Source organism: Leucoraja erinacea, chromosome 4 (genome assembly GCF_028641065.1).
Source record: "Leucoraja erinacea ecotype New England chromosome 4, Leri_hhj_1, whole genome shotgun sequence".
Classification (NCBI taxonomy): Eukaryota; Metazoa; Chordata; class Chondrichthyes; order Rajiformes; family Rajidae; genus Leucoraja; species Leucoraja erinaceus.
The window spans coordinates 93,464,628-93,476,993 of record NC_073380.1 but is presented as its reverse complement, the minus strand read 5'-3'; the positions used below and the strand labels follow the sequence as shown (position 1 = coordinate 93,476,993).

The 12,366-nt window shown below is 46.0% G+C and overlaps 2 protein-coding genes across 2 annotated transcripts in view; one reads left to right on the top strand and one right to left on the bottom strand.

Annotated features, from left to right (window-relative positions):
- Positions 1-9,329, bottom strand: part of LOC129696065 (uncharacterized) — a 61,722-nt gene extending 52,393 nt beyond the window's left edge. Inside the window, exons 1-2 of the mRNA XM_055633473.1 lie at positions 8,235-9,329; positions 4,743-4,828 (exon numbers count right to left, since the gene is read on the bottom strand). Of these exons, the coding sequence (XP_055489448.1) occupies positions 4,743-4,828; positions 8,235-8,275 (127 nt within the window). The 5' untranslated portion in view covers positions 8,276-9,329. The remainder of the gene's footprint in view (positions 1-4,742; positions 4,829-8,234) is intronic.
- A 965-nt stretch (positions 9,330-10,294) lies between these two features.
- riok1 (RIO kinase 1 (yeast)) overlaps positions 10,295-12,366 on the top strand; it is a 44,949-nt gene continuing 42,877 nt past the window's right edge. The window contains 1 exon segment of the mRNA XM_055634809.1: positions 10,295-10,449. Within this exon segment, the coding sequence (XP_055490784.1) occupies positions 10,379-10,449 (71 nt within the window). The 5' untranslated portion in view covers positions 10,295-10,378.

The window sequence follows — 12,366 nt, the reverse complement described above, 5'->3', positions numbered from 1 at the left end:
GGTCTTTTCGGGTCAAGTTTGGCGCCAATTGCGAGCTTTGGTGTACAGACGACATCCTTATAACCATATAACAATTACAGCACGGAAACAGGCCATCTCGGCCCTACAAGTCCGTGCCGAACACATTTTTTTTTACCCTTAGTCCCACCTGCCTGCACTCATACCATAACCCTCCATTCCCTTCTCATCCATATGCCTATCCAATTTATTTTTAAATGATACCAATGAACCTGCCTCCACCACTTCCACTGGAAACTCATTCCACACAGCTACCACTCTCTGAGTAAAGAAATTCCCCCTCATATTACCTCTAAACTTCTGTCCCTTAATTCTGAAGTCATGTCCTCTTGTTTGAATCTTCCCTATTCTCAAAGGGAAAAGCTTGTCCACATCAACTCTGTCTATCTCTCTCATCATTTTAAAGACCTCTATCAAGTCCCCCCTTACCCTTCTGCGCTCCAGAGAATAAAGACCTAACTTCCTGGAAAAAATCCTGGAAAAAATGTCTGGTTTTCGGAGCTTTTCGGTTTCCGGAACTCCGAATAAAAGGTTGTGAACATGTACTGAGTATCTTCAAGTTGTTTAATGAAGAACTGCAGATGCTAGAAAAATCAATGGTAGACAAAAATGCTGGAGCAATTCAGCGGGTGAGGCAGCATCTATGGAGAGAAGGAATAGGCGACGTTTCGGATCATGACCCTTCTTCAGACTGATGTCGGAGGGGTGTGGAAAAGAAAGGAAGAGGCGGAGACAGTAGGCTTTGTGGGAGAGCTGGGAAGGAGGAGGGGAAGGAAAGAGAAAGCATGGGCTATCTAAAATTAGAGAAGGCAATGTTCATAACCACTGGGGTGTAAACTACCTAAGCGAAATATGAGGTGGTAGACAGAGTTTAACCCGAGCAAGTGTGGTGTTGCATTTTAGGAGGTTAAATGTAAAGACTGAGCATACAGTTAATGGCATGACCCTTAACAGCATTGAAGTGCAGAGGGATCTTGGAGTCCAAGTTCATAGCTCACTGAAGGTGGCAGTACAAGTAGGTAGGGTGGGAAAGAAGGCAAACCACATGCTTGCCTTCATTGCCACGGACAATGAGACATGATTGATGTATGATTTCAAATAGGCTGTATTTGGAAGATTGCGTTTAGTTCTGGTCGCTCCATTCCAGGAAAGATGGGGAAGCTTTGGAGAGGGTGCAGAGGAAATTTACTAGAATGCTCTGGACTAGACGGTTTCCACTACAGGGAGAGGTTGGATAGACTTGGATTGTTTGCTCTGGATCGTCGAAGGTTAGGGGGTGATTGATAGAGGTATATAAAATGACGAGAGGCATAGACATGGTAGATAGTCAGAAAACGTTTTTCCTGGATAGAAATGTTCAACACTAGAGGAAATAGCAATAAGGTGAGAGGGGAAAGGTTTAATGGAGATGAGCGGGGCACGTTCCTTTTACACAGGGTGCAGTGGGGCCTGCAGTGCATTTCCAGGTTGTGGAGGCAGATGTGGTAGTGGCTTTAAAAGGTTTTGTGATAGCCCCATAAAAATGCAGAGAATGGAGGGATTTTGTTCATGTACAGAGAGAAGAGATCATGTCCGGCACAAACATTGTGGGTCAAAGGGCACGTTCCTGTGCTATTTCTTATGTTCTATGTTCGATATGCAAAGGGCAATAGAGAAGACTTTTCTTCGCATCATTATCAGGGCTCTCACTTAATATTTTTTCTCTGTTGCCAGCCGGGCAACCTAAGGCAGCTTTTTAGGTTGCCAAATGACAGTTTAGGTGGTCATTTAAGACGGCCTGCATGACGTGTGCGATAATGTGCTCGGACAAAGTGCGTAGTTACCAGTCGGAATTATGCTCAATGAAGCATTCAAATATTATTTCTGCTTCAAATAAAGTCACAAACAAAACATATTCACCAATCAAGACATGATATATCCCACAATGACAAGCAGCAAAATTATAATACAGTATCCTTTTACACGTTGCAATGAATGCAATTTCTATTATTTCTTTCCACTTCCAAACCAAAATGTGGTTGGATTATTCAGCGTATGATCAACCTATGTCAATAAATCCTGGACCATGGTAACATATATGCTTAACCATGCACACTACAAGCATGTTTTCGGTGAAGGACCGAAAATTATCATGACATGGCCACAGCATGGGTCGCTATTGCTATTGGTACATAAACAGTCTTGCTTCCTCCATAATTTATACACAACAAAATATACAGGTTGCAAGGAAATTTCTAAAGGCATTTTATGACAATAGCTGTTAAAACCGACTATACCTATCTGACAAGTTAATCATTACACTCAAGGGCCTGTCCCACTTCGCAAATTACGCGACCTCGTGGACGCGTTGAGGCGCGACAGTCCCGCGGAGGTTGCGTGCGATTTCATGCGCCCGTACAGCCGTCTGGAGAGCGTGACGTCATTTGAAGATGGTCACAAAATGCCGGAATAACTCAGCGGGCCCAGCAGCATCTCTGGAGAGAAGGAATGGGTAATATTTCGGGTCGAGACTCTTCTTCAGTCTGAAAGAAGGGTCTGGACCCGAAACGTCACCCATTCCTTCTCTCCAGAGATGCTGCCGGTCCCGCTGAGTTACTCCAGCATTTTGTGTCTATCTTCAATTTTATTGGCCCCGCTCTGGGAGTAGAAGTGTGGGCGGATCTGGACCGCAACGGCCGTGAGCCCCAGGCCGAGTTCGGCGATCGTTTCGCCTGCTTCTGTTGCGGTTGGAGGTGAGACGTTGCATCGCGCCAGGGTCTTGGGCCTTTCGGCCCATTTTGGCCGTCAGTTGGCGACAGGTCGTTGGCGCGTGAAGATTTTGTACGCCCGCGCAATGTCGCGCACACTACTACATACCCCTCCGCACTTCTCAGTGGGACCGGCCTCACGTGGCCATACGATGCCCGTGCGCCACAACGCGACGACGAGGTCGCGTAATTTGCGTGCCAAGGACACGCAAGTGGGACAGTCCCTTTACTGACAAGAGATGGCCAAATGACATAACTGCAGCAAATGTTCTTTTGGCAATATGTTTAAAGGTGTCAAAACGCCACATTACCGGATATTCAGATTAGATGTACGTGTTGTGAACAGCAATGAAGATACCCAGTTTATATGCACCAGATTTAAAAACAATTATTGATAAATGCTGTTTCCATCGTTCCCACATCAGAATTAACGTTGAAATTTCGACTGAAATATCTCCTGACCAAATTTGTGATGTATATGACCGACTGTGGAAGTAAAACCTGGATAAATCCAATGTATAGTTGTGAATGTTGCTCATTAAATAACTACAGTACTGATCATAATTAAGAGCATTGATTTGCCGTTAAAATGAATTCTGTAATAACGTCACAACGGTAGCAGCGACAATCGAACACTGCTGTTTTAATGTTTCATGTGTTCACTATTTAATTAATCCATCTTTACATTGGGAATTAAAACACAATGGATTGCATTCCGTTATCAAACCTAGTCAATGTTTGCTCTGAAGACATTTCCAGCGCAGTACTACGGGGGGGGGGAGGGTGTCGAATCAGTGCGGGATGGATAGATGAGGGGAGGAGGGGGGGGGGGGATTGAGATGGCAGTCGGTGCGGGATGGATGGATTGAGGCAGGGGAATTAGTGTGTGTTGGTTGGAGTAGGTAAAATTGTGTGTGAGGAGGAGAGCACGGGGGATGTCAGTGGGGATTGAGGGGATCAGTACGGGATGTATGGGGGGGATCAATGCAAAATGAATGGGTGGTTCAATGTAGGATGAATGAGGGGGGGGGTTCAGTACAGTGTGGAACGGGGGGGGGGAGGGGGGGGTCTGTGCAGGAAGAATGGGGGTGTGGCAGGAGAATCAATGCGAGGTGGATAAGGAGATCAATGCAGGATGAACAGATGGGGGGGGGGGGGGTAGATGGAGAGGGGAGCACAGGGGATGTCAGTGAGGACATTAGAGGTGGGAATGGGGATCAGTGCGGGATGGAGAGGAGGGGGTCCCAGGATAAGGGAGGTGGTGGAGAGGGGGGGAGGAGAGAGGGTGGAGGGGAGAGAGAGAGTGGGAGGAAGAGAGGGGGGGGGGGAGAGAGAGGGGGGGGAGAGAGAGAGGGGGGGAGAGAGGGAGAGAGGGAGGGGGAGAGAGAGGGGGGGAGAGAGAGGGGGGGGAGAGAGGGGAGGGGGGGGGGAGGAGGGGGGGGGGAGGGAGAGAGGGGGGGAGAGGGGGGGGGGGGGAGAGAGAGAGGGGGGGGGGGAGAGAGAGGGGGGGGGAGAGAGAGAGAGGGGGGGGAGAGAGAGAGAGAGGGGGGAGAGAGAGGGGGAGAGGGGGGGGGGGGGGGGGGGGGGGAAGAGAGGGGGGGGAGAGAGGGAGAGGAGCGGTGAAGACAAGCGGCCATAGAGCAGTGTGTCCTCCCCACAGTGAGGGGGGGAGTGGGAGAGAGGGTGAGAGGGGGGGGGAGAGGAGGGGGGGGGAGAGGGGGGGGGAGAGGGGGGGGGGGAGAGGGGGGGGGAGAGGGGGGAGAGGGAGAGGGAGAGAGAGGGAGAGAGATGGAGAGAGAGAGGGGGGGGGAGAGAGGGGGGGAGAGAGAGGGGGGGGGGGTAGTAGAGAGAGGGGGGGGGGGAGAGAGGGGGGGGGGAGGGAGAGAGGGGGGAGGGGGGTGCGAGAGAGGGAGGAAGGAAGGTCAGCGCTCTAGACAACACTGTATCCTGGTCAATTGAATCGCAAGGAAGTCTTACCTTCAGCAAATCCAATATTCAACTCGTGTAGCTTATTTTGTTCTAAAAAGTTAATGTGGGTTCCTCCAGTCTGCATTTCATTGACACTGGAAAAGTAAAGGTCACTTTTCAAAATGGTTACACTGGCAAGAAGGGGTGATTCGTGAAGGAAGAGGAAATACTCGAATGAAAATTGAACAAGTAAGGAAGACTTAAGCTGTATTTTAATATGTGCTTTAACATAAGACAGCATTAATTTTTGAAATTGATTATACTATAATATAATAATGTTAATATATTTGCCAATTAATCTTAGTCGGATGTTCTGTTTTTGAGTTAAAATATTGTGAGTCCTGATTCACATTTCCTGAACACAATTATGGCTGCCAGATCAGTGTCATTATATTGTCATTACAATAAATTATATTGTCAGAGATTGGACCACTTTGATGAGAATTTTAAACTCTGGCCTCATTTATAAACCCAGCTGACCGTAAAATAGCATCCAATTTGAAAGAGATAGGAAAATTTGGACTGATGAAAGTTACTTGTCAACCAACGTTCTATAACTCATTTGCTGTTTGTGAGATGCTGTTGTGTGCAAATCTGGCATCCAATTATAGAAACATAGAAAAATAGGGAGTGGGCCATTCGTGCCAGCACCGCCATTCAATGTAATCGTGGCTGATCATCTAAAATTAGTACCCCGTTTATGCTTTTTCCCCATATCTCCTAATTCGTTTAGCCCCAAGAGCTAATTCTAACTCATATCCAGTGAATTGGCCTCCACTGTCTTCTGTGGCAGAGAATTCCACAGATTCAGAACTCTCTGGGTGAAAACATGTTTCATCATCTCAGTCCTAAATGGTCTACCCATTATTCATAAACTGTGATCCCTGGTTCTGGACTCCCCCAACATCTGGAACATGTTTCCTGCATCTAGCCTGTCCAAACCTTTCAGAATTTTATATGTTTCTATAAGATCTCCTCTCATCCTAAATTCCAGTGAATGCAAGCCCTGAGGACCCATTCTATCATCATGTCGGTCCAGCCATCCTGAGAATTAACCTGGTGAACCTATGCTGCACTCCCTCAATAGCAATGAATGAATGAATGAATACGTTTATTGGCCAGGTATTCACATACAAGGAATTTGCCTTGGTGCTCCGCTCGCAAGTGACAACGACATAGGAATGACACATAAAACATTAAACATTAATAATAAAACATTATTGATTAAACATGTGAATTAAATAAAATACCAGAGTAAAAGGAGGCTACAGATAATTGGTTATTGAGTAGAGCTACTACTCGTGGATAGAAGCTGTTTTGATGTCTGGCTGTGGCAGCTTTGACAGTCCGAAGTCGCCTTCCAGAGGGAAGTGATTCAAAGAGTTTGTGGCCAGGGTATGAGGGGTCGGAGATTATCTTACCCGCTTGTGTCCTGGCCCTTGCAGTGTACAGTTCGTCAATGGAGGGAAGGTTGCAGCCAATAACCTTCTCAGCTGATCGGACGATTCGCTGCAGCCTCCGGGTGTCGTGCTTGGTGGCTGAGCCAAACCAGACCATGATGGAGAAGGTGAGGACAGACTCTACGATGGCCATAGAGAATTGGACCATCATTGCTTGTGGCAGATTGTGCTTCCTCAGCTGCCGCAGGAAGTACATCCTCTGTTGGGCCTTTTTGACTGTGAAGTCCATGGCAGCCCCCCATTTAAGGTCCTTGGAGATGGTGGTTCCCAGGAATAATAATGTCCTTTCTCAAATTAGGAGACCAAAATTGCACACAATACTCAAAGTGTAGTCTCACCAAGGCCCTGTACAACTGCAGAAGGGCCTCTTTGCTCCTAAACTCAAATCCTCTCGCAATGAAGGCCAACATGCCATTAGCTTTCTTCACTGCCTGCTGTGCCTGCATGCTTACTTTCAGTGACTGATGTACAAACACACCCAGGTCTTGTTGCACCTCCCCTTTTTCCTAATCTGACACCATTCAGATAATAATCCGTTTTCCTGTTCTTGCCACCAAAGTGGATAACCTCACATTTATCCACATTATACTGCATCTGCCATGCATCTGCTAACCCACCCAACCGATCCAAGTCACCCTGCAGCCTCATAGCATCCTCCTCGCAGCTCATACTGCCAGCCAGCTTTATGTCATCCGCAAACTTGGAGGTCACATTTTATTCCCTCGTCTAAATCGTTAATATATATTGTTAATAACTGGGGTCCCAGCACCGAGCCTTGTGGCACCCCACTAGTCACTGCATGCCATTCTGAAACTGACCCATTAATTCTTACTCTTTGCTTCCTGCCTGCCAACCAGTTCTCTATTCATATCAACACCCTACCCCTAATATCATGTGTTTTAATTTTGCACACTAATCCATTGCGTGAGACCTTGTCGAAAGCTTTTTGAAAGTCCAGATACACCACATCCACTGGCTCTCCCTTATCCATTCTACTTGTTACATCCTCAAAAAATTCCAGAAGATTAGCATGATTTCTCCTTAATAAATCCATGCTGACTTTCACTGATCCTGTAACTATTTTCCAAATGCACGGCTATTACATCTTTAATATTCAACTCAAGCATCTTCCCCACTACCGATGTATATTACTGGTCTATAATTCCCTGTTTTTCGCTCTCCCTCCTTTTCTTAAAAAGTGTAGTTACATTAGCTACACTCCAGTCCACAGGAACTGATCCAGAGTAGAAAGAACATTGAAAATGATCACCAATGCATCCATAATTTCTAGGGCCAACTTTTTGAGTACTATGGGATGCAGACCATCAGGCCCTGGGGATTTATCTGCCTTCTGTCCCAACAGTTTACCTAACACCATTTCCTGACTAATGTGGATTCCCTTCCGTTCCTCCCTCCCACTAGATCCTCAGTCCCCTAGTCTTTCTGGGAGATTGGTTCTGTCTTCAGTGAGAAAGACACAAACAAAGTACTAATTTAACTGTTCTGCCATTTATTTGTTTCCCATTATAAATTCACCTGTCTCTGATTGTAAAGGACCTACATTATTCTTCCTTTTTACATATCCAAATAAGTTTTTAGAGTCAGCTTTTATATTCCCTGCAAGCTTTCTTTCATATTCTTTTGTCCCCTTCTTAAACATTGAAAATTGTGATTTAAAAGCAGAAAAAAGTGCAGACACTGATTTACACAATAGGACAGAAAGTGCTGGAATAACATTTTTGAATCATAAAAGGAAACAGATTGCTGCAGTAACTCAGCGTGTCAGGCAGCATCTCTGGGAAGCTTGGATAGGTGACGTTTTGTGTCGGGACCCTTCTACACTTATCCATGTTCTCCAGATATGCTGCCTGACACGCTGAGTCACTGCAGCAATCTGTTTCCTTTTATGATTCAAAAATGTTGCCTAAGGAGCGCTGCATAGACAGGGAGAATGAAGACAGGCGAAAGATAGGGGATAAAGCATGGCAGTGTAAATCGACAGTATGCATATGATTTATTGACATAGCAGTGAAATGCTCACCACTTATAACCGTTCTCCGTTTGTCTGCCAGTGGATTCCATGAGACATCAGGAATTCAGTTGATCGTCGTGCAGCTCAAGAGCAGACGCGCTTGGCTCCATCGCCCTCCCCAGTGCAGCGTTCACACCTGGGGGCCGGCCGGGGCATGCAGCGCGGCTTTCCGTGACGTCATTCGCACCCGCCTTTATGACGCCACACAGGGCTGATTTAGTTACAGCTTGATCATTCTCTGACGCCATCCAATAGCAGTGTGTGCAACACTGTGGCGGCTCCGGGCTCCGGGTTGCGAGTTCACATCACATTTAGCACTTCAAGATGCATTAGCTACTCAAAACCAATCTTTGCTCAAAATATGGCACAAGGGAGTTTATTGGACAATCAAGGGAGGAATACTTTTTTTTTCAAATGGTTCATACTTCTAGTTTAATATAACATTTCGTAGTTTAATATACATTCCCAGATTCAGGAATAGTTTCTTCACAGCTGTTATACACTGAGCCATCCCACCACAGCGAGAAAGCAGACGAAATGTGTCGGAAGATACTGCAGATGCTGGTTTACTCCGAAGATAGACACACAATGCTGGTGTACAATCTCCATCATTGGAGACCTTCGGACTATCAGATCGGACTTTGCTGGCTTTATATTGCATTAAACGTTATTCCCTAGTGTATCTGTACACCATGATTGTAATCGTGTATTGTCTTTCCGCTAACTGGTTAGCACGCAACAAACGCTTTTCACTAGACATCGGTACAATTGGCAATAAACTAAACTAAACATCGTTTAGTATATTTGCCAATTCAGCTTCATCCGTTGTATTTGTGTCTGTTAAAAAGTGTGAGGCAATCGATGCAATCGTGAGACAAATTACACTGTCGGAGATGGATAACATTGTCCCTCACTCCTTTTGATGGTTCACAACTCACGAACGACAAACATAAAATAATCCTTTTCACTAATTTCATTTAACGTTACCCACTCTGAACTATTGCTCAAGATTCCGGCGATTGCAAACTCTTGGGTCTCGCGAGATTTTTGTGTAATTTGACATTAAAAGTGAGTCGAATTCGTGGATTCATGCGGAAGTATAGACATTTCAATATACACATTTTCTGGGAGAAGTAATTTTTGATTATTTTTATTTTTACTTGAGATTGTATCTTTTCTAAACCGGCAATAAATGCATCCTGCTTAGCAGCACTTATTTTTATGGTCAGTATTTGGGACAGGGTGATCTACTTGTTCTCTCTGTTGGGGAACCAAAGTTTATTTTCTATCGAGGAGTGGCTCGACCCGAAATGTTTCCAATTTCTTACTCACACGAGATGCTGCCGGTCCCGCTGTGCTACACCAGCCTTTTGTGCAAAGATTATAGAGGATTATGGTGTTTATGATTATGATTTTGTGTCAATCTTCGGTGAAAACCGGCAACTGCAGTTCCTTCCTCCACGTGCTTATTTTCTTGTAACCAAAGATCATCCGCTCCATGATCTTTGTTGGTACACAAAAAAGCTGGAGAAACTCAGCGCCGAAACGTTACCTATCTCCTTCGCTCCATAAATGCTGCTGCACCCGCTGAGTTTCTCCAGCATTTTTGTGTGCCTTCGATTTTCCAGCATCTGCAGTTCCTTCTTAAACACCATGATCTTTGTTGTTAACTATCTCGGTAAGGGAAGTGTTCAAGAAGGAACTGCAGATGCGGAAAATCGAAGGTACACAAAAATGCTGGAGAAACTCAGCGGGTGCAGCAGCATCTATGGAGCGAAGGAGCCGAAACCCTTCTTCAGACTGTTTAAGAGGGAACTGCAGATGCTGGAGAATCGAAGGTTACACAGAAAAGCTGGAGAAACTCAGCGGGTGCAGCAGCATCTATGGAGCGAAGGAAATAGGCAACGTTTCGGGCCGAAACGTCTGAAGAAGGGTTTCGGCCCGAAACGTTGCCTATTTCCTTCGCTCCATAGATGCTGCTGCACCCCCTTCTTCAGACTGATAGGGGGTGGCGGGGAGAAGGAAGGGAAGTGGCTGATCCATTTCGAAAACGCGTTTGGCGTGTGGTGTTGGTGAGCGGCGCGGCTGCCGTTGCCGTGGCCGTGGCCGTTGCCGAGCACGGGGCGTTGAGGGCCGGCGGTTGGCAGTTGGCGATGATCGCGCGCGGTTGCCGGGGAGATGCGCTGGTCCCGGGACAGTTCGACGACGCCGAGTCGGGCGAGAGGTGAGTGAGTGGCGGCTCCGGCCCTGGGGACGCGGGGGTCATGGCCGCTGCTTTCATACCCGTCTGTCTCTGTGTACACTCGGTGGCCCTCGGCCCGGGCCGCTCTCCATGCCGGGCAACGCTATAGAAACATAGAAATTAGGTGCAGGAGTAGAGGCCATTCGGCCCTTCGAGCCTGCACCGCCATTCAATATGATCATGGCTGATCATCCAACTCAGTATCCCGTACCTGCCTTCTCTCCATACCCCCTGATCCCCTTGGCCACAAGGGCCACATCTAACTCCCTCTTAAATATAGCCAATGAACTGTGGCCTCAACTACCCTCTGAGGCAGAGAGTTCCAGAGATTCACCACTCTCTGTGTGAAAAAAGTTCTTCTCATCTCGGTTTTAAAGGATTTCCCCTTTATCACTCTATCAAGTCCCCCTCATCCTCCCTGATCACAGGTTAGCGGGGCCATCCGGCCCATTAAGTCTACACCGTCATTCAAACATAGAAAATAGATGCAGGAGGAGGCCATTCGGCCCTTCGAGCCAGCACCACAATTCATCATAATAATAATAATAATACATTTTATTTGTGGGCGCCTTTCAAAAGTCTCAAGGACACCTTAACCATATAATATAACCATATAACAATTACAGCACGGAAACAGGCCATCTCGACCCTTCTAGTCCGTGCCGAACACATAATCTCCCCTAGTCCCATCTACCTGCGCTCAGACCATAACCCTCCATTCCCTTCCCATCCATATAACTATCCAATTTATTTTTAAATGATAAAAACGAACCTGCCTCCACCACCTTCACTGGAAGCTCATTCCACACAGCTACCACTCTCTGAGTAAAGAAGTTCCCCCTCATGTTACCCCTAAACTTCTGTCCCTTAATTCTCAAGTCATGTCCCCTTGTTTGAATCTTCCCTACTCTCAGTGGGAAAAGCTTTTCTACGTCAACTCTGTCTATCCCTCTCATCATTTTAAAAACCTCTATCAAGTCCCCCCTTAACCTTCTGCGCTCCAAAGAATAAAGCCCTAACTTGTTCAACCTTTCTCTGTAACTTAGTTGCTGAAACCCAGGCAACATTCTAGTAAATCTCCTCTGTACTCTCTCTATTTTGTTGACATCCTTCCTATAATTAGGCGACCAAAATTGTACACCATACTCCAGAATTGGCCTCACCAATGCCTTGTACAATTTTAACAATACATCCCAACTTCTATACTCAATGCTCTGATTTATAAAGGCCAGCACACCAAAAGCTTTCTTTACCACCCTATCTACATGAGATTCCACTTTCAGGGAACTGTGCACAGTTATTCCCAGATCCCTCTGTTCACCTACATTCTTCAATTCCCTACCCTTTACCATGTACGTCCTATTTTGATTTGTCCTGCCAAGATGTAGCACCTCACACTTACCTTACAGAAATTAACAAGAGTAATAAAACATATAATCGGAATAAATTAAATAATAAAGACATCACCAATACACAAATTAAAGACAGGATTCGATCTAAAGACAAAAAATCAAAAACACAATGTGATCATCCCCAATCAATAACCCGTGCATGCCTTCTCCCCATAACCCCTGACTCCGCTAACCCCCGGAGTATCTAACTTTCTTTTAAACCCATCCAGTGACTTCGCCTCCACTGCCCTCTGTGGCAGGGAATTCCACAAATTCACAACTCTCTGGGTGAAATAGTTTTTTCTCATCTCAGTTTTAAATGACTTCCCCTTTATTCTTAAGACTGTGGCCCCTGGTTCTGGACTCCTCCAACTTAGGGAACATTTTTCAAGATTCAATTTAATTTAATTGTCATTGGACCCCTTGAGGTCCAAACGAAATGCCGTTTCTGCAGCCATACATTACAAACAAATAGACTCAAGACATAAACATCCATCACATCGCTGTG